This window comes from Acipenser ruthenus, chromosome 16, assembly GCF_902713425.1.
Source record: "Acipenser ruthenus chromosome 16, fAciRut3.2 maternal haplotype, whole genome shotgun sequence".
Classification (NCBI taxonomy): Eukaryota; Metazoa; Chordata; class Actinopteri; order Acipenseriformes; family Acipenseridae; genus Acipenser; species Acipenser ruthenus.
The window spans coordinates 20,990,003-21,013,554 of record NC_081204.1 but is presented as its reverse complement, the minus strand read 5'-3'; the positions used below and the strand labels follow the sequence as shown (position 1 = coordinate 21,013,554).

The 23,552-nt window shown below is 39.3% G+C and overlaps 1 protein-coding gene across 1 annotated transcript in view; it reads right to left on the bottom strand.

Moving 5' to 3' along the window:
* Positions 1 to 253: 253 nt before the first annotated feature.
* LOC117412371 (gamma-aminobutyric acid receptor subunit alpha-3-like) overlaps positions 254 to 23,552 on the bottom strand; it is a 119,979-nt gene continuing 96,680 nt past the window's right edge. The window contains exons 9-10 of the mRNA XM_058989022.1: positions 14,115 to 14,326; positions 254 to 7,477 (exon numbers count right to left, since the gene is read on the bottom strand). Of these exons, the coding sequence (XP_058845005.1) occupies positions 7,151 to 7,477; positions 14,115 to 14,326 (539 nt within the window). The 3' untranslated portion in view covers positions 254 to 7,150. The remainder of the gene's footprint in view (positions 7,478 to 14,114; positions 14,327 to 23,552) is intronic.

Sequence of the window (23,552 nt, the reverse complement as noted above, 5' to 3'; positions counted from 1 at the left end):
TGAATTTCTTATATATGTTTGACAGGTATCTATCTATCTATCTATCTATCTATCTATCTATCTATCTATCTATCTATCCATATATATATATATATATATATATATATATATATATATATATATATATATATATATATATATAGAGGAGTCTATGCCATGTTGTGTCATAACTGTGAAAAGGACACACTGTGACCCAACCTGATATTAGGTACAGGTCCTAAGTGGCTAAGCAGTGTAAGCAGGTACGAATGAATAACTCATTTAAGTATCTTTTTATTTTTTATTGAAAGTACAGTGGAAATTCAAAACGTTATGCATGGTAAAACAACACACTGTTTACATCCAATAACCAACAAACAAAACAAGAGAGAAACAGAAGAGGTAAACACTTAAATCAGAAATTTCTTCAGAACAATTCACTTGAAGACATAATGACAATAACACTATAACCAATACAACAACGACGAAAACAGAAAATGCAATTAACTGTAGACTGCTTAAAATCAAACAGTCCTGGATATGTAGGCTAATAGTTTTGCATTCACAATTAAATAATGGGTTATTTAAGCTTGTAAATATAAAGCACAGGTTGAATCAAGCTTGCATCAGGTGGACTGGCTTGAATATTAAACTTTTTAATATATAGTACAAATCCAGCGGTCATTTGAACAAATACTGAAAGGCCTGAATTAAATAAGGAAATCCTAACACCCCTGTAAATATAGGAGTGCTATAAGACCTGGTTCAGAGACATGGATTCAATCATAAAATACAATCAAATTCTGGCGGGGGGGCGAGACAGGGCAACAGAAGGTCAGGTGTGTTTTTATTTTCAAAACAACACGGAATGAAAATCAAATGTTCTGTCCCTTTAAGGCTGGGCCAGGTGTTTCAACACACACACACCCTAGCATGTATGTTGTAAGGTACAGTACATACAGTAAGCATCTGCTCACATTGAGCCAGGGAGCTGTCTCCCAGTCCTTCCTTTATGCAGTATCTGTCCAGTTTAGCCTGACAGCTTTCTTACAGGGGTCCAGGGATAGGGAGTTTGAACCCTGTCCCTGCCACATAAACCCCAAGCTACAGCAGGGGTACTCCTCAGTTGAGCACACGCGTATCTCTCTATTTAATTCTGGGATTATTAGAATATCACATTTACATGGTGAAAGAAAAAAAGACCCTGAATCCATTTTAATAAAAACACCCTATTAATACTCAAGATGTCCGTGGCAATCAGAGCGGCAGATTGTTTAGGATGTAGAGACATGTCCGTTTGATTGAATCGCAGGAAAAGGTAAAGAAAGTGACGCTGTATTTTTTTATTGAATCCAACCCCCTAAACTCACAGCACGAGTTTGCAGTAGGTGTGCTATATTCTGCATTTAATACAAGCCTATCCCAGTTCTCTATAGCTGGAGATACTTGGTAACCTTTCTTTGCCTGAATGGCTTTGATTTGAACAGCAATGAATAACACTGCATGTGTATTAAAAGCACGGGTTACACGATGAAATCGCTAAGGCTGTCACAGGAGGAGAAGCCTTACCTATAGTGCATGTCTTTTGGCACTCCTGAAGATTTTGGTATTGAGATGCATAGTTGGAGCAGTGAAAGTGGAACCCACTATTAACTATTTCTCTCTAGCCAGTCACCTTAGTGCCATTTTATCAATGCAATTCCCATTTAAACATCCACTTTTAGGTTTTTTTTTATTTAAAGTTTAACTATTTATTTGCATGTATGTTTTCTTTCAGACAAAAGAGTGAAAAATGGCAGCACAGAAAACAGCATCTGTTTCCTCAATACTACATACTGTTGATCTTGAATCTAGGTGATATAGTTTCATTTCAAAGAAAATGGCAAGGCAGTATTATTTTAAGAGATCCAAAAATACTGGAAACCAAACCCTTATGGCTGGTTTCACAGCCCCAGGTTGACACTAATTTTGGATTGCCCTACCTAAATCAACAGCAGCTCTGAAATCAGCTGCTACTATCCTAACTGTTGAGGTACGTTGATGGAATCAAAGAAAAACAAATTCAAATGTGTGTGCATGCCTAATACTTTTGCATGTAAACATAGTCGCAGGGTTATCAAAAAAACTGGGCTCAGCATCTTCTGCTGTGAATCACAGCGATGAAGCAACACATGAAAGCCTTGTCTTGTTGTGGAAGTGAATGAATGACCTCTAGCACTACCCTTGATCTGAGTCGTACTTGGTGTTGTATCCAGGATCCTAACTCACTCAATCAATGCCACACATTTGAAAAAGCTGGACCTTTTCAAAGCTGCTGCCAGCACATCCCTGCTGACATTGAAAGGAATTCTGTTATTACACAAATCAAAGACTCTCACCATGGTTGTAAAGACGTTTCCCAGCATGTTCTGCCCTGACCAGTGTCCTGACCCTCAAGGATGTCCACAGATTGTCACTTGTTATCTTTTGCATACATGTTGTTGAGGATTTCAGAATACATACATGAGTGTCAGGTGGTTTGGGGCACTTTAAGAGGGTCTGACCCTCGAAAGGGTTCAATAGTTTTGGAAGTGTGATTTACTCAGGTTTTTTTAATATATTTGTGGGGAAGAAAAAAGAGATTTTTTTTTTGGAAATGCTAAAAAGAAGAAGCAGGCAACATGATCTGCATCAATACTACAGAGTTATGTTATTGCATTAAAACTAGGGGTGGGCATCGATATGAAAATTGTATATTGATATCGTGCATGTATTTCGATATCAATAATATCAAAGTCTTCCAAAACACAGAAAAATATAATGAATGTTGCATTATTTTGAGATGTGTTTTGATGTTTTAAAAGTACATCTCATTTCACATTTTAAAATTACATTAATAACAGTGTAAGTAATCGCATGGAAAAAATGCAATGAACCACACTGACGCATGCGCATATCTCACAATAATCCCAATAGTGCTTAATGCAGCATGCAAATAGTGTTTGGTACCTTGTGAGCATGTTCTGAATGGAAGAAAAAAAGTGATATATACATATATCAAATTATTTAAACCGATTTTCGTGTTTAGTATTTTTTTGTGTGTGTTAAGTTTGTTTTCAAATGTGTATCCCTTTAAAAAAGATGGTCCTGTTTCTTAATTAGTTGATGTGCGCACTTTTTGAAAACAGGATATAGTTTCCGGTAAGGCAAGGCTACTCAACCATGGTTCTGGAGGGCCACTGTCCCTCCTGGTTTTTGTTTTAACTGTACACTGAATTGATTAATTGGACCAATTAAGCTTCTAATAAGCACTTAATTGGTCCACTTAAGTAATTTAGGGTACAGTTGGAACAAAAACCAGGAGGGACAGCGGCCCTCCAGGACCAGGGTTGAGTAGCCCTGCGCTAAGGGATTGTCCGGTCAGAGGAAACAGGTGAAGAAACGAGAGTAGAGCATACGAGAGGATACACAGGTTGTGAATTTGTTGTTTTTCTTGATTTATAGCTATTTAATGTTTCAAATACATTTGTTAATCGGGTTCTTAGAAAAAGAAAAACGCCAATCAATGGTATAAAATGGTTAAATAATACTTGATGTGTGGTTTTTGCCTATGAGACTAACAATGATTGGTATGTATAGGGTTTGTTGTATCTTAATATAAAATAAACTTGATTATACTGGGTTTATATTTTTAGCAGTATTAGCAATAAAAAGTATGTCTGCGACAGTATGTGACTTTTTTTTAATCCCACGATATTGCGATATGGAAATTATTATCAATATCGAACGATATCGATATCATATCAAAATATCGATATTGGTGCCCACCCCTAATTAAAACACCCACATCCATGATCCTAACTGGAATCTTCCAGTGTTGGGGGTATAACACATTTAAGGCTGTTTATTTCCATTCCGTTTTTACACAAGCATTGCTGGATTTATCAAAAAATGTTGGCTGTTTTTTTCAATTTCTTTAAAGTAGACAACACAGCTGCAGTGCTACATAATACGTATGTTTTAATGATGTATTCTAACCCTGAAATACTCCTACTATTACAGTTTGTTTGCGTCCTCCCACGATATTACCTTGATGTTTTTCATTTTGGAAATAAACGCTGAACAATCCCAAACTTTTTAAATAAAAGTGCCTTAAACATATTTTACAATCTTAAGGGCTGGACTCTCATTAGAAAAAGGTTACATGCCAGTCACCAGTGTATTCCAATATAAACATGTTCCTCATAATCGCCAAAGGAACCTGCATTTAACAAGGAAATGCTAACACTCCAATCCTAAGCAAAACGAGAAATAATTAATTTTCACCAGGGGACTTTCAACTAACAGCATTATTTACAGGTATAAAAATCACTAGGATTGTCATGCATTAAACTGCTGCTGGCCTAAATGCAAAATGATTATTTTGTTTTGTTTTTCACTAGTGGTGGTTAACGTAGCTGGTCTACACAGAACTATATGGTTACACAAAACACAAACCAATATAAGGCAACCACAATGTCAGCTGTATCCACAAACTGCACTTCTATCATTTTGCCCATGTGTTTCTTTACAAGATGAAAGGATACTTTGGCTCTCATAGACTGCTATCACACGCTCCCTTGACGCAGCAGCAGAGCAGTCGTTCAGGCACTGGGAACCACTACAGAAGGTAAAGTGGCAGATTTAGGTGGCACTAGATCATTACAGGGCCTGCATAGCTATAGAATTCCATTGTAATAACTGGGTAGTTACCAATTCCTGCTCTTGCTACAGTAGATAACTACTACGCAATGACATGGAAATGGCCTTGTGAACATTTTGTTACACAGTTATAACACGGTACAGTAGTCCCATGGCACAGGTCATTATACATGTATTCCACCACCAGTTATTATGTCATTACACAGTAATGTATGTCTCGTAATCTAAAGTGTTATCTCAGGCTTCATGTTCGCAGATATGGTTACGTTCCTGTCTTCTTGTTGTAGACAATGTTTTCACAAGGTGTCTATCAATGTCTTTAGGGTTTTGATCTCATTAAGAGAATCGCTGACTCCTTTTAAAAAAGATCTGAAGATGTTTCATTACATTAAGATCTTAAATTATAAGATCCAACTAACAACTTTTTGGCTTAAAACGTTTTGGCTTAACACCTTCATCAGTAATGCCTCAGACTGTGGTGGTGATATTCTTATATTGTCTGCTTGTGAATTTGATTGTTTGGAAGTCAGGGACAATATCCAGCAGACCCAGAGGTCAACTAGTGCCTGACCATGGAAGACTGTAGACCCCCCCGGAAGGGGGACAGAACTTCAGAACATTTGGGGAAAGGCACACCCTCTATTAACAGCTATTTAAAGCAGTGTCCCAAACTATGACAGTCTTACATAGTGTAGCCTTTTACACACTCTCAGCAAGAATATTTTGGTGTTTTTGTATACTGATAACATTTTACATGAAACAGCCATACAGTTAGTATTTTCAACATGGGCTTGTCAAGTAAACAACCTTCAGAAATATAAACTGTAAAAACTTTGAATAGTTAAAGTAAACAGTCGACTAATGCAGTATGTGTTTGGATGTTTTTTAGACACACATTTGAGTAACTGGAGTATATAGACTATAGACTTAAGGGTTCTCTTGTAAATATGACACACTGGGACTACTAACGTAACTTGTTACCAGAAATGGGTTTGTCTGATTGGGTTTGTTCTGCTTATACTTTAACAGTAACGGGACATTGTATTATTATTTTTATCCTACCCAATATTAAAATGCACAAATGTTGCACCACCCTGTGGGCCCCCAGCCAAGTTCAGCAACAGGATTTGAACTGGGATCGCATGACTCGCCCTGCATTCACTAGGTGAGCCACTGGGGACCCACTGGGGCATTGTATCAATGAACAATCAGACGGAGATGCCAAAATATCCAGTCTTTAAAGAAAACACTCCCACATGAACTCTCCCATTGAACATGCAAGCTAAAGAAAGGGATAAAGCCATAGCCAATGGTCAGGCACACTCCTTCGGACAAAGATCACAGTTTTCTTGTTAAAAACCAAAAAAATTACTGTCAAGTGTTGTCCTCAAGTAAAGATACACGTTTTTTAGAAGTTGTGTTCACACGTCCCACAGAGGCAGGGTCTATTCAGCTGATCTACACAGCAGTGGACCTTGATCCTGATACTGTTCAGATCATGGGGATAGGACCTCTTGTACACCAAGGTTTTGAAACCAAGTCAACTCTCACAGTGTGTAAGAAAAGGAAGGAACAGAAATTAAACTGTGGTGGTATTTAGATTTGAAACTGTTTTATCTTTTTATGTATACTCTACTGGTAAACTTGTGTCTATTTTATTTTATAAATGTAGTTAATTATTTAAAAAAAATAAAATCTCGGTTGAAAATTGAAATTCATAATGACGCAGGTTGTATCGTAAACTACTGTCTCCCCAGTGCTGGATTCATTGAGCTAAACTATCAAGAGTCTTTGCTATATACTCTGCCAGTACAGTAGTGCAGGCTAAAAAGAACAACATATTGAAGTGTAGTAAATGTATGTTGACAGTCTCTGGGCTGCCACAATGAATCCCCAACAAAATCAGTACCTGTGGTGGCTATTGCTAAGGAACCTCAACATACAAAACGCCTGCCAAATGCAATTTTATTTTAAAGGGAAACTACCAACAAATAGACAGACAAGGATGCAATGAGATTAGAAAATATGTAACACTATAATACAGTATGCATCTTCAGGATAGTAGCTGTTCCGCTAAAAGAAAGATTTTTTTTTTTGTATGTGAGTCAGTATTTATATTCTACCTTGTTAACATATCAGTGTTTTATGATTATTGTATATACCAGATAATATTGCTTGAAAAGACTACGTACTGTATATAATACTTCTGTTGTAGAACTCTAGCTAAGCTTAATGCAATGCAGGAAACTTGACTGAATCCCGCTGTTGAACTGTTACTTACAAGCAAATGAAACCTAGGAAATAACTAAGCTGACTTGTCTCTTTAACTTGCTTTGACAGAATCACAGTAATTTGTGACAAGATATCATTTTCCCATAGAGAATAAAGGAGAATGTTTAAACAACTCTTGTGAACAGTTTTAGCGGTACACAGAAGAAGAAAAAAGAAAAATCATGTTTTGACAACAAAACCTGACCGTGTGTAGGCAAATTCATTTACTAGGGCTTGACCCCTTAATGATGGGCTCTCTGTTGACATAGGTCGCCCAGTACACCAAATTAAAAATGGCAAAAAGCACAGGGAATATAATGCGGGACATCTTGTCCACTTTGCTGACACTGTTGTAGGTTTTGTTGCTTTCCGGGGGACTTTCTTCCATTTGGGGGATTTTGACGGGAGCCGCTGCTGCAGCTGCTGTGGCCGCGCTCTTTGAAATCGTAGGTAAGCCTGGATCTTTAGCTATGTTGATGGCGTAGGTCGTCCCAACAATATTGTATGTGTTATTGGCTTTCTTTGAAAGCGGTGCTGAATCCTTCTTCTAAAATATAAAAAGAAAAATCAAGAATTTTTTAATATTTTATTTGGACATTCCGTGATGGGGTGCATGATCAAGGTTGTAGTTGTGGAAAAACAAGCCGCCTTTTCTTCATACATCAACGTAAAGTTAACGTGTTTATTCAACTTTTTCCTGTCCACTTACCTGACTAAGAAACATACAGACTGACAAGCAGAAAAGGGAAGCTTGCTAGTCCAGTTGAACAATTCATACGAAATCCCAACTCATAGTAAAGCAATACTGGAGTTACTCAGATGTTGGGGATAGACATGGTCCTGGGGACTGCTTTCAGCAGAGCTGACACCCACAGCTGCCCTTCTACTGACCCAGCCCCCTTTGACAGGGTCTTTCTTTACCTTCCCCGGCTGAAGCTTTACAAACAGTTTTAGGCTGGAATCTGACAGATTGCTTCACCTTTTTGTAGGTCGACCCTGGTCAAAGCTGTAGAATCAGCTGAAACGCCATGTTCACAAAAGCGAGAGCTCTGCCCGATTTGCAGGCCCCACTGCCCGCCACACGTGTATAAAAGCAAGGAGAAACCCATTGCTACCCCGCTACAGGTGGCATGACAAACTGCAAGACAGACTGATACAGCCACGGAAGGGTAACACAGAGTGCCCATAAGTCAGGAATCACTGGTATACATGCTTAATATTGGTTCTCTATAGGCACCGAAGTACACATTCAAATCAGATATTCAATGTGATGTGGCTGCCTGGTATAACAGAGGACATGCTAATGGGACACCCTGTACCTTCTTGTAACCTACCTCCTTCCAACACGTGCAGCAGTGTTTCAACCTGCACAAACCGGAGCCACACACTCAAATGTCTCAGCAGTAATTGATGGAGTTCAATCATTACTGGTGTCTTTGTGCTTTGCTTTTTCACACCAAGCAGCTCCAGAGAAAGCACAGTTTGACTCCCAGTATTTCTCTCTTGTCTGTCACCCCTCCATTTTGTCTTCCACTGTTTTATGCATTCTATTCTCACCCTTCTATCCCCAGGCACCTTGTGATCCCATCCCTTCATCACCCCTTTTATTAACCTCAGTTACTACCTTGCAGTAATACATTTGTCTCTGTCTTGCTTGTGTTCCTGTCCCTCGATTATTTCCATCATATACCCTTCACTGTCTTCTTTCAATGACCTTGCCCTTTCTCTTCCAATGACTACCAGCAGCAAGGCCTTTTTGGTTGTTTGTTGGTTTGTTTGTTTCATTCATATCTTAGCTCAGTGACAGAGTGTGCTGTTTAGTTTTGCCAAACTAAATTCAGAACACTGTGGGTAACATTCTCTTTACCAAATAGTTAAGGAAAAAAACGTTAATAATATCATTAATAGTTAAGCAAAGTCAGAACAATAGGTTTTTGTTACCCTGTGGCAGTGTGGCAGGTTTGAGAGCCTTCTGAGGCACAGGGTTGTACAGACATGCTCAAATTTGTTGGTACCCCTCCACAAAAAACAAAGAATGCACAATTTTCTCTGAAATAACTTGAAACTGACAAAAGTAATTGGCATCCACCATTGTTTATTCCATATTTAATAGAAATCAGACTTTGCTTTTGATTTTTTATTCAACATAATATTGTAAATAAGAAAACAAATGAAAATGGCATGGACAAAAATGATGGGACCGTGTGACAAAGAGAGAGTGAATTCTTGTTTTAGATCTCCCTTCCGACCGGTGAGGGCACTGGGGAGGAGGAGCAGGTGGAGCCGCGGTGCGCAACGTCACAGACCCGGTCGGGAAGCGCAGTGGCAATCACGCACGGGACGGGGCATACAAAAGGGGGAGTGGCCCGGGGTTCTGTTCCTTCTGGCAAGGTACAGTGCGTGTGAGAGAGAGAGAGAGAGAGAGAGAGAGAGAGAGAGAGAGAGAGAGAGAGAGAAACTGAAACTAAAACTAAAACTAACTAATAGAGAAACAGAGGAAGGGACGTTTTGTGGATTGGACTGTCCTGTTAACCCATCTACTCCTTGTCTCTTTAGAGCACTAACGGGACGCTCTGGGATTACGCTAGAGGAGCGACAACCCGGAAGTGCTGAGTTTTATTACCCTGTGTTTTCCCCGTGCTTGGACTGCACAAAGAAGACAGACTATTGTTTTGTTGTTGGTTTATTTTGGGACTGCAACCCCCCGTTTCTTGTTATTTTGTCGGGTTACACATTGTTGTGTATCCCGGCTTCCCTATTGTTTATTTGATTTATTATTATTATTTGTTTGGAGCGCGTTTTGGTATCTTGGGGCAAAGGGAAATAAAAACCAAGCGCTTAAATTGTAAAACTGGACTGGAGTCTGTCATTTTACACCACACCATCGGTCAACCCTGTCACAGACCGCTAACCTAATATTTTGTTGCACAACCTTTAGAGGCAATCAAACATTTTCTGTAGCTCTCAATGAGACTTCTGCACCTGTTAACAGGTAGTTTGGCCCACTCTTCCTGAGCAAACTGCTCCAGCTGTCTCAGGTTTGATGGGTGCCTTCTCCAGACTGCAAGTTTTAGCTCTTTCCATAGATGTTCAATAGGATTCAGATCAGGACTCATAGAAGGCCACTTCAGAATAGTCCAATGTTTTGTTCTTATCCATTCTTGGGTGCTTTTAGCTGTGTGTTTTGGGTCATTATCCTGTTGGAGGACCCATGACCTGCGACTGAGACAGAGCTTTCTGACACTGGGCAGTACGTTTCGCTCCAGAATGCCTTGATAGTCTTGAGATTTCATTGTGCCCTGCACAGATTCAAGGCACCCTGTGCCAGGCGCAGCAAAGCAGCCCCAAAACATAACCGAGCCTCCTCCATGTTTCACTGTAGGTATGGTGTTCTTTTCTTTGAAAGCTTCATTTTTTCGTCTGTGAACATAGAGCTGATGTGACTTGCCAAAAAGCTCCAGTTTTGACTCATCTGTCCAAAGGACATTCTCCCAGAAGGATTGTGGCTTGTCAATGTGCATTTTAGCAAATTCCAGTCTGGCTTTTTTTATGTTTTTCTTTCAAAAGTGGAGTCCTCCTGGGTCTTCTTCCATGGAGCCCACTTTCGCTCAAAAAGCGACGGATGATGCGATCAGAAACTGACGTACCTTCACCTTGGAGTTCAGCTTGTATCTCTTTGGCAGTTATCCTTGGTTCTTTTTCTACCATTCGCACTATCCTTCTGTTCAATCTGGGGTCGATTTTCCTCTTGCGGCCGCGCCCAGGGAGGTTGGCTACAGTTCCATGGACCTTAAACTTCTTAATAATATTTGCAACTGTTGTCACAGGAACATCAAGCTGCTTGGAGATGGTCTTGTAGCCTTGACCTTTACCATGCTTGTCTATTATTTTCTTTCTGATCTCCTCAGACAACTCTCTCCTTTGCTTTCTCTGGTCCATGTTCAGTGTGGTGCACACAATGATACCAAACAGCACAGTGACTACTTTTCTCCATTTAAATAGGCTGAATGACTGATTACAAGATTGGAGACATGTGTGATACTAATTAAAGAAACTAATTAGTTTGAAATATCACTATAATCCAATTATTTATTATCTTTTCTAAGGGGTACCAACAAATGTGTCCAAGCCATTTTAGAATATATTTGTAGAATAAGCAATAATTCATCTCTTTTCACAGCTTCTTTGCTTTATTCTATGACATACCAAAGGCATGCAAGTATACATGATAAAATAGCTTTTAATTTCATCACTTTTCAGGAGGAATGAAGCATTTTTTCAATGAGCTGTAAGGGTACCAACAAATTTGAGCACGTCTGTACATGTGAGTATACTGGGTGGCAGGGACGGAGTTAAAATCCTCCCTGCAAACACACGTGGGAATGTGGTGTATAAATAAGATGATCACGGGGGGGGAGGGTGAAAGGGTAAGTGTGTTAGAGGTAATGTTGGTGTTAGAGGTATGTGGTGAGTGGTTTTCGTGCTCTGTGCTGTGCCGTGCTGTTTGTCCTGTGTTCTTTACTCTTTGGGGGTTTTTTGTATAGTCCCGTTTTTTTTTACCCTTGTTCTGTGTTCTGTGTTCTGTGTTCTGTGTTCTATGTTCTGTGTTCTGTGTTCTGTCTAGTGTTTGTTTATTATTATTATTTATTAAATACGCGCAGCAGCCCTTTACTTGCAGTACTTTGTCCATTCTTTTTCTGGTCTGATGTCACCCCCATACCATCTTGTTCACATACCCATACAGTATTTCACCACTGTGCCTGTGCTGGGTACATTTAGGGAGAGGATTATTTTGGTGCAACTAAAAATTGCAAAACAAAACAAAAAAGCCCCAAAGCCATTTCTAAGGTCAATGTGAGGCAACTGAGGCATAGACAATCAGCATAGACAATGGTAATATTATTAAAGTAATAATACCCAATGATCCTGACAATAGTTATATATTCCAAGGTCAAATATTGAGCATGCACTGTCAGCTGAGGAGGCGGTACTGTTTCTATTTCAGATTGCAGATATTTATTGGTTTATTTATTTATTTGAGTTGTGTATAAAGGATTTTCATGTTAGGGTTCTGCAAACTTGGCTGTCATGGCAGTAAAGCTGTAAACTACATGCAGTACATTAAATGGCACCATGTAGAAGATGGGTGAGGCGTTTTCCAAGAATAAAATACTGGTATATAGAATGATTAATAAAAAAACCCCAATGCTTTTCAATTGGGCATTACACAGTATTGCTAAGCAGTACTAAGCATAATGTGCATAATATACTTGTCTATTAAGGTAGAAAAACATGTGCTTCTGTGTTGGAATACAGAGCATTCAGAAAACCTTGTGGCTAATTAACATCAAGCACCAACTGCTAGTTAAGTTTCACTTTATCAAACATTCTACACATCATACATGGTTTGTTCAGGTACTTTAGTTTGAATTCTCAAAACAAGTCATTTCAGAACAATTTGGAAAAAGAACTGTACAGATATATTGTATGAGCATGTGTTTAAAGATATTAGATATAGGGGGTGATGTTAGGATATGCACAAAGTGGTATGCGGGTGGAAAACCTCCATAATACTGACATAAATCGTGTTTAACCGCTGTAAAGTCTGATTTAGGAGCTGCAAAAAATGTGGTTTATGTAAAGAATGGTGTTCACCTGGCGTTTAATTCATTACAATTATACTGAAATACATTCAAATGAAGAAAAGAGCATGGAATTGGGCGGGATCTGGATACTAAGCGGGTGCAAATATTATAATGTGATGTAAGGATTTTGCCTTGCACTTAGGCAATTGCTGACCCTCCAAAAACTTTACACCTCTTCTTACAAGGTGCAAACCATTGTAGAAGCGAGTAATTAAGAGCTGTATAAAAGCACACACCTGCAGATACCTGTCATTGGCTTCAGGATGGCTGCTCTGCTACACTTCCTGATGCGGTGACACTTGGCTCTTGTTGAGGAGAGGCAGGAACACGTTTGGAGGAGAAGGGCAAGATGAATAAGACCCCTCATAGTCAATCCAAGGGTCACTTTGTTTGGGATGCCGGAGGATGCTGTGCTAAAGCGTTATCGTCTCACTCCGCAGGTCATCCTAGACCCAATAGCTGAATTGAGGGATGAGCTAGACCCCAGCATCAATCTAGGGACCGCTATCCCTGCATATGTGAAAGTGCTGTGTTCTGTGCACTACTTAGCCTCTGGTTCACTTCAGACCACACTTGGAATGTCTGGAGGGATAGCCAAATCCACCTTTTCCAGAGTTCTAGGCAAATGTCTGGATGTCATGCTAAAAAGGGCAGGCTGATATATATATATATATAAATTCCTAAGGACTCTAGCATTACTGATGTTTGCTGACACTTTTCCAAACAACTCTGTAACCTCAGCCACAAGGACTCTCAGCTCCTTCTCAGAAAACTTTTCTTTTCTTTTCCGTGCGCCAAGAGGACTTTGCTGTTCTTCCTCTACCTCTTTTTTGGTTTGTATTTTCATGCTCCACAAATGCCATACAGAGACTACTGCTCTCTGTACTCCTAACTCTGCGAGTGCAGCTGCTAATTAGACTGATGCAACCACTGAGATCCTCATTATCATAATTGCGGATCATTATTTGTGCGTGTTGAGTAATTTGCATTGCTCTTAAGCTTACATAAGGCTCAGTGCAAAATAATTGCCTGGCACACTGCAATTTGGTACACATTGGCTTGGTTTGCTTTCTACTGCTCCTAGCTAGAATCTAGTTAAAAGTGAAAGTAGAGAATTTTTGTAGTCTGATTTAACTTGTTTTTGCAATGATCATACATTTTCTAGAATTAAGCATAAAACACACAAAATAAAATCCCATAATAAAGTCCTCTGTATTTCATTCAGTGACATGCAGCTGTTGTCAGCTGGGTGCTTGATGTGATGTGACATTACCCCCTGTTGTCATGTACTATACTCCACTTACTATTCCCAAGTTCAAAATCACTTTTCCTATTTTATTTCCTATTTAAGCCTAGTAACTTGTTTCCCGCCCGCTTGCTGCTTCACAGTGGGGAATGATGGTCCAGAATGCCAGCAGTAAGGAGCACGCTGGGTCACAAACAGCACAGGCAAGGGCTGTTGCTGTATGTCATCCAGCATGTTCCTTAATGCTGGCTTTCTGCACTACAATTCCCCCGCAATATGACAAAACCACTTACCCTCTGCTCCTGGGCCTCCATAGCTTTTTTACCGTCCCACGCCCAGCTCCGCTTGGTGAAATAGTTCACCGTTGCAAATTCAATCAGTGCAGAAAACACAAAGGCATAACAGACGGCTATGAACCAGTCCATGGCCGTCGCGTACGCCACTTTGGGTAAAGAGTTTCTAGCACTGATGCTCAGGGTGGTCATTGTGAGGACGGTAGTGACACCTGTGAAAGAAAAAGAAACTTTAATGACAACTGACATGTAGTACAAGGGTGTCCACCGATACGCACACCAGCGACAGTGCATGGTATGTACTAGTGTTCTGCGGTATTTTGGTATATCGAAATATCATGATACAAACATTATACAATACCTAATATCGGGTAAAAAAAAAAAAAAAAAATTGATATATCGTTTATTTCGGTCCCATCTTTTTTTTGGTGATATATTGTGTTTTTTGATCCTGTCTTTTTTTCTTCTTTTTTTTTGAGACTTCAAAACAACACTTTAATTGTGTGCTTTAAAAACAATATGAACTTTTTTTGCTTATACTGGAAGAAACTAACTTTCCTGCGCTGCGCGTTCTCAGAAAATTTAATTACAGTACTGCCCAAGTAACACCGGCGGACGCGGGAGAACAGCTGGTTTCTAAAGCCAATTCCACAAGTGTAGTGTGGAACTATTTTGGCTATCCATTAAATGAAAGCGGCAATCCAGTTGAAGGTGGACATCCAAAATGTAGGAGGTGTTTGAAAGAAGTCAAAAACAAGGGAGGAAACACCACCAATTTATTTAAGCATTTATCAGATCGCCACCCCAATCTCTTTGTTGAAGTGAAGGGACAGCATGTAAGTTACGGGGAAAATAGTTTTACTTTTACTGTAGTTCTTTTGTTTTACATATTATTGAGATTCTGTGAATTCCATCTCGCCTTCAAAATGTAAATCATGCACCCAGTTAGTATTAATATATATATACATATATATATATATATATATATATATATATATATATATATATATATATGTGTGTGTGTCTGTGTGTGTGTGTGTGTGTTTAACAATATGAAGTTGAAATAGTACAATTTTGTACAATACTATGAAAAAAAAACACTGTGTAAAGATAACACTATAGCAACGCTCTAAAAGCTGATCAAAATGCCGTTCGTTAGTTCACTAAGATGCACAAATATATTTGTTAACACTCTTTATATATTCCTTGGATTTTGAGGTAAACTTTCTTTCTGTGTGTGCGTAAAACAATTAGCTTTCATGCTGGAAACGGACGTCTGACTGTTGCAGGTTCAGCACAAAAACATACAGTACATACACAGGCTGCATAGTTTTTTTTTCCTTATACAGTTCAAGGCGTGCATACGCAGTTCAGCAGGTAAACTATCTGCTCTAATATATAGTTGTAAAAGTATTTTGTCTAATTTTTTTTCTTAGCAAAATTAACATCCATGCTCGCATGATGGTCTGAATAAAATTGTGTAACATTTCCTATGTTTATATTTAAGTGCACTGCAACGTTGTTTTGAAGGAGACGTTTGGCTTGAATAAGATGAGACATTATATTATGTTCTAATAGTTGTTATCAGTGTTTTCAGTACTACAGTATCAGAAGTTCTTTGCCAGAAATACTTTTTTTTCACCAGCTGAACTTATTTTATAAAATTAATTTGAAGAAATGATTCTCTCTCTCTCTCTCTCTCTCTCTCTCTCTCTCTCTCTCTCTCTCTCTCGATAAAAACATTTCCTTTTTTCATTCCTTAGAGCACTTCTACGACACCCTTGTATGACAACATCTGACCTAGTAATAAAAAGCATGGTTTGAGAAAAGTATTTGTGTTATTTTGTTTCACAGTACTGTAAGTTTTGTTAGCACCAGTGGGACTGGGTGTTTTTCTTAACACTCATCCTGGCATTGACAGTTCTCTTTTTATACCACACTTTGTACTTGCGAACATTTTTATTTGACAGCCATTTATTAACATGTAATGGACATAAAATCCAAAGAATCGTGATAATATCGAATATCGTGATCTTATGCAGGGTATCGTATCGAGGTAGCCTAAATGAGGTACTGCAGAACACTAGTATGTACACCAGTGCTAGTCCACTACTGAGGCTGGTGCAATGTAGAAGGAATAAATTTCGCTGCTTACAGACCAGCATCGTCAATAAAAAAAATGGAATTTGGTTGATCTGCAGAGTTGTGTGCTGTAACCCAGTGGAAAGGGCACTGGTACCTGCTCCCTGATCCCTGAGGTTCTACTATCCAATCCTGCTCTTTTATTATAAGCATAATTAGTTACTCATACTATCTATTACTGATAACTTTTTTTTTTTGCTTCGATGTGGAGTTGAGAAAACAGAGAGCATGGACTCCCCAAGAGTGGAACAAAACACAAACAATGATATTCGATTCTTGAAACAATGCTTTCTGACTTATTTAAGCCGTGCTCGTCCACTTACGAGATGCACAACCTTTTTAATAAGATCAGTTATGTACATTTGTATGTGTATATATGTCTCTACAGACATGAAAACACAGCATTCATGACCTGTCTTTAGGTCTCACTATCATCTTAAGTGCAGTTTGTTGTGGTTTTATGGGTTGATATTTGCTGTTATTTTTACTGAAACATCAGAATACGTTTAACATATGAATAATAATTAGCTTGACATGGAGCACACAGGACTCAATATGGAAACAGATTATCACCATCTGTGAAGATACTATACTCTTTCTGTGGATTTAATCAGCCGTAGAGTTCACTGAACCGAGTATGTTGAGTGGAGCACAGCTCACAATGTGGACTGTTTAGTGGAGGTATGTTCCCAACATCTTGTGACCAGCAAACAGTGTTGCAAAAATACTGGTAACTAAAATGGTTTGATGCACTTGATGGCTGGGCCCTTGCTTGCGACAGAAAACAACAACAACAACAATACCAACAGCTCCTCTTCACCGTGACCCTGGCGCCACCGTCAGTCCTATTTGTTAAACGCCAAGCTAGTCATAACATTTTGGAACCGCTGCGAGACTTTAAACTGACTTTCAACTCTGTAAACATTGTGATTGACCCTAAATCAGTGCTGCTGCTGGTTGCTAGGGCGACCGCCTCTTCACAGCTTCTGCTAACATTCTATTGGGTGATCTGCACCTTGAATTCATAACACATGCATTTTTCAGGTCAGTCAGATTAGCCAGTCACAATTTCTTCAAGTCAGTGATAAACCTCAATTCAGCTGACTCCAGGTCTGTCTTGGCCGGATGCAGTTTAGAGAGGAGGAGTTTTGTTTTTCAGCTTTGTACGTTGTTTTCTTTCCTTGACATTTGAAAGTGCTGCTCAGAATATGGGGGTATGAGGAAACTGTTTAATTACAATCTCAGTGCTATCCAGAGGTGCCCCCATGTAACCAGCTCTCAGTCTGCCAGACACGATAGTAACTGCAGGATTCCACTGTGCAATAATGATTTGAAAATGTCTCACTAGTTTTTTCCATTTTTGTGTTCTATGGTGCTCAGTCTTGCCGTGCAACTACTTTAGAAGCTATAACCATTATATACATAAGCAAAAATATGTTGAACAACATATGCAATGCAGGAGAAACTGAGAGAATGCAGTACATTGATCACATCTTCTAAGAAAAAAAGCATACTATATTTAAAGTGAGAGCCTCTCTTCCTTCTCTATGATGAAGGATTAGCTAGACAGGTGTGTCAATCAATATGGCAGAGCTCCAAACTTTCCCTCTTATTATTATTATTATTATTATTATTATTATTATTATTATTAGTAGTAGTGGTTTTGATCCAGACAGTTATTTTGCCAGATTTTCTTCTGACAAAATACAGTAATCTCAAAGTATTGAATACTCTGTTTATTTGATCCTAATGGATTATTTGAATGTTAATTGAGTCCCTGTATTGAGTATAATAAATTGACTCTTATTTGATGGTTAATTGAGTCCCTCTATTGGGTATAATAAACTGATTCCCAGGGGTTCAGCAGGAAGGGTAGGGTACTGTATTCCTGAACTCTAAACACACTGTGTATGGAGAGAAGCCTAAACCGTGAGTCAGTGAGCTGCTTAGCATACAAATAAAGTCTGTCAGTGCCGAGGGGCATACTGTTCATTCTCTTCCACCCCATGACATGGAGATTCATAAATCATGCATGGCAGTTAGGTATTCCCACCAATAAATGAGTGGCTGCAGAAACAAATGAAACTAATATTACCTACAAGAGCTGGGGACGGCTGCACATGGAAACCCTGATTCAATTTCAAGGATCTCGCCCCGTTCACAGGAGAATGATCTGAGGCTGGTATGGTTTTCTCTTCTCATATTTAAAATAACAGTTGATATATTTCCTGATTCACCCACATCACCTTGTTCTGTGTCCCCTGTAAAAGGTAATTACATCTGCATCGTTCTCTGGGTTTTCAGGATCATGTTGAAGGGAGGTATGTTACCAGTTTAATGACACTCTGGCATTTATACGCATGAAAAATAAAGCCAGTCTGTTTTGGTAACACATTTTATAAACGTGTTATTAAGGATTTGTGACAATTTAATTACTGGGAATAGCATTTTATTACCATAACTTTTTTAATGGGTCAAGCTTTACTTTAATTAGATTTTCATTTTAATCAACTGTTAAAAGTGGTTAGTTAATCCATTATATAGTAACCTATTTATAAACTAACAACAAAAAGACTTGCTAAAACTGTTTAGCAATGCATCAGACCCCTTCTTTGGAACAAACAAACAAAACAATAATGTTATAAAGTAATTATAAGATTTCTTTGTAACATTTTACATTACTATTTGTATAGTAGTTACTTAGTAAATACATGTGTATTTACACATACTTACAATGTTATCATGCATAGTTACAACATATTTCATGTGTAAATCTTTTTGCACAATATAACCCTAACCATTTTATGATACAATTGTTTAGTAACATATATCATGCAAAGAAATGTACACATTAACTACATTGTAACTATGAATAATAACATTGTAATTATGTTTAAGTACACATATATTTATTATATATTAACTACTATGTAAATACACGGTAATTAGAGACAAACAAGTGTTACCAAGATTTCTTACAAACGCCTTATTTACATGTTATTATTTATTATTTCTTAGCAGACGCCCTTATCCAGGGTGACTTACAATTGTTACAAGATATCACATTATACATTATTTCACATTATACAGATATCACATTATTTTACATACAATTACCCATTTATACAGTTGGGATTTTACTGGAGCAATCTAGGTAAAGTACCTTGCTCAAGGGTACAACCCACAACCCTCCGGTCAAGAGTCCAGAGCCATAACCACTACTCCACACTGCTGCTGTTATAGCACTGCATTACTGTGACACATTTATAGATGCAGTATTGATTGGTCATAATGGATCTTTGAAGTGTAATGTTTGTTTTGTGTCTGAGTTACCTTACCTACATTCACTTTCCTCTGCTTACTAAAGTCTCTACAGTATCAAGGGTTCTTGCAATCTGCCGGGCTGCAGGCTCTAATTCTAGAAAGTGGATAAGGATGGCAAGCCCCTTCTAGCACATTCTTTCCTGTCTGTTACATCCTAATGTCATGCTCCAAATCTCTGATTAGCTTGGATGCTCAGGCCTGCCAGTGATACACACTCCAGCTACCCCAGCCCATTCACTTGTGTGCTTTAAAATATACAGACAATAATTAATAATCCAAATGAGAACGGATGCTACAAAAGTAGCTCACTAATGGGCATCAACAACAGTGACAAAAGTGATGGGAGTTTATTTATTTAAGTAATAAGACACGACACGGTGTGGGTTTCTGCACAATAATTACACGACTCGGGTATGCCATGAAGCACAAAGGAAAAAAGAACAGCACCAACTAATCTATAAACTCCTAAATTCTCATTTTAAAGATACTCTTCTTTACATATGCCCATATCAATCCCTACCTGCATGCTATTCTGCCTAAATAAGGGTAAGAATGCTGTGCTGGTGTTGGTTTCTTTCATGAGTATTGGCTCATTCCTGAATTCTGGTACGTTGGCCTCTTTTATAAGTTAAAGAATGACATGCATGGTGTCTCTTGTTGTTTAAGAGATGTGACCTTGTACAGTCTGGGAGAGCTCTGGTTGCTTAAACTGTGCGGAAGGACGTACAGGCCCTAAAAACAGCATGCTGTTATCATAAATCACAATGAAGGCAGTGATCAGGGAGTACTATTAAATGGCACTCAGTTTGCACAGAACGTATGACAGAATACTTCAGTTAATAACACTTACCAGGGTTTCTGTTCTGCTTTCATTTGGAGCTGCTCTTGTTTATGTCCTAAACTAGGAAAAACAACAACTAAAAACGATGAGACCTCTTCACAAGGCCGTGCAGTGCTCAATTGGAGCTTGTTTGTTTGAGTAAACATGCTGCTGATTGAGTGAACCAGGAGCGATTGTTTCTTGCTTTGTGCTGTTTTAATGTGTAGCTATGGCCTGTCCAATACATTTGAGCATATGTAATTTAGTCTTTGAAATAACTGATTTCAATGCAATGCAATAGGGTTCCTTGAAGCAAATTGAGTAATGACTATAGCTGTCAGTTTGAGTCGAGACAGACCTATCCGCCTCTTAGCTATGTTCCTTCGTTTTCAAGCAACGCCTGGCTTTGGTACTGACTACTGTATTGCAATGATTATTTTTTTTAAATCTAACTCCCAACTTTGCAAACAGAAAAATACAGCAATATTACTGTGCCTATTTTTAACATGCATTATTTACCTTTTTGGCAGCAGTGTGGAGTAGTAGGGCAGCAGTGTGGAGTAGTGGTTAGGGCTCTGGACTCTTGACCGGAGGGTCGTGGGTTCAATCCCTGGTGGGGACACTGCTGTTGTATCCTTGAGCAAGGTACTTTACCTAGATTGCTCCAGTAAAAACCCAACTGTATAAATGGGTAATTGTATGTACAAATAATGTGGTATCTTGTAACAATTGTAAGTCACCCTGGATAAGGGCGTCAGCTAAGAAATAAATAATAATAATAATAATAATAAATAATTTAGCACATTCTAATATTACTATAACACTGGTAAAGACCTGAATTAAGAAGAAGCTATATTCTGATTTTACCTTGAGCTGATATACTACAGTATGTGGTGCAATAAATACAGAGCTGCCGTAATGACTTCCTGAGGTGTTCGCTCTCAAAGGAAGCGATCTGTCTGAGGTGGCAGGCACATCGCAAGGGGCTGCAGCGCAGGAAAGAAACACGGCTGTGTGCTGAATGATGACATAAGGCACAAAGTACACCCAGCAGGACAGGATAAGGGTGCCGTTTTATTTCGGAAGACACTATAAACCCATAGGAAGTTAGGTGTTCGTTTTATTTAAACCAAATTATTATTTTCTCTGATTTATTTACCCCGGTTTCACAGAGCTACACTGGTTGTAAATTCAATCAATCAAATTATTTTTATATAGCGTCTTTCATGGCAAAGCCATCTCAAAATGCTTCACAATAAAATGAATAAAATAAAAAAAATAACTTCATTAATTTAAACAAAGTCATTGCAGCTGATAGACATTCACACATTAACATCACAAATCCTGCCCAGCTATATAAATATTAGAAAACATTGCCTCAGTCATGCAGTGTTACGCCTACAGCCCCAGGTAACCTCACAGTTGAAAAGTTTAGACAATACAGTTCAAATACAGCACATCTTGGGTACTAAAGTTGAGGTACTAGAACCCCATTGTACCTGTGCATCTAGAACCCCACTGTACATGCACTAGAACCCACTGTACCTGTATATCTAGAACCCCACTGTACCTGTGTCTCTGCAACCCCACTGTAGCTGATCCTCTAGAACCCCACTGTACCCGAGCCTCTAGAACCCCATTGTACTTGCGTCTCTAGAACCCCACTCTACCTGCACCTCTAGAACACACTGTACCTGCACATCTAGAACCCCACTGTACCTGCGTCTCTGCAACCCCACTGTACCTGATCCTCTAGAACCCCACTGTACCCAAGGCACACCCCCTCCCCTTTTAAAAAAAAAGCTATTCACAAAGAAATGTTACACAGTCAGAAGTTACTGTATACATTTGAACATGACTATTAAAGCAAAATGCATTCTGTATAATTTATATAAAAGAGCTGCTTCACCGCCCTGTGTCATTATGAATAGTAGGTCTGCTTGTGATGTGGACCCACTGTAACATTTCCTCAACCCCCAATTTGAGAACCATTGCCCCAATACAGGCTGCGTGGGCTAGAACAGACAGCAAATTCAGAATTTAGTTTCCCAGACACATAAAAAAACATATTACACAGTACAGTGTTTACTGAATAATACTTTTTGGGAATAAGTTCTCAAGGTCAACATAATACTAAGCTATTCATAAAACATTCTAATATTGGAAAGAGGAAAAGGAACCACATCTCTCCAAACAGAGACATCATACAGTGCTATTTGTGTTCTGCCTTATGAAGAGAATGAAAGTGGAATGGAATGGCATTATGGCGCAAATGGGCACCATGACCACAACACCTTATAAAAAGGGAGCAGTGTACTTCATATTTTACTCCGTGGTTTTTATTTTATTTACAATTATTTTACCCAAGATTTTCTCCCCAATTTAGAATGCCCAATTATTTTCCCCCTCATCGCAGCAATTCCCCACACAGCACAGGAGAACTGAAGCTTTGGGCACCCGCCGATCATATGACTAAACGCGTTTTCCTCTTTTACACTCAGAAACTCGAGAGCGGGTGTCAGCGAGCTACCGGCACCTGGCCAGTAGGGTCCGCTGTAGCGCGCTGAGGAGAAACATGTCCCTGCCTGTTTTGTCTCCCTAATCTGCTGGTGCGCCAGAGCCAAAGCGACACCCCCTCCAGAATCCACAGCAAAAACCTGCGACTTCCTAGCCAGGACACAAACCTGCGCTCCCCTGACTGTATGACTCACCCTGCACACCACACAGCCAGGACTCAAACCTGCGCTCCCGTGACTGTATGACTCACCCTGCACATCACACAGCCAGGACACAAACCTGCGCTCCCCTGACTGTATGACTCACCCAGCACATCACACAGCCAGGACACAAACCTGCGCTCCCCTGACTGTATGACTCACCCAGCACACCACACAGCCAGGACACAAACCTGCGCTCCCCTGACTGTATGACTCACCCTGCACACCACACAGCCAGGACACAAACCTGCGCTCCCGACTGTATGACTCACCCAGCACACCACACAGCCAGGACACAAACCTGCACTCCCCTGACTGTATGAAACACCTAGCACACCACACAGCCAGGACACAAACCTGCGCTCCCCTGACTGTATGACTCACCCAGCACACCACACAGCCAGGACACAAACCTGCGCGCCCCTGACTGTATGA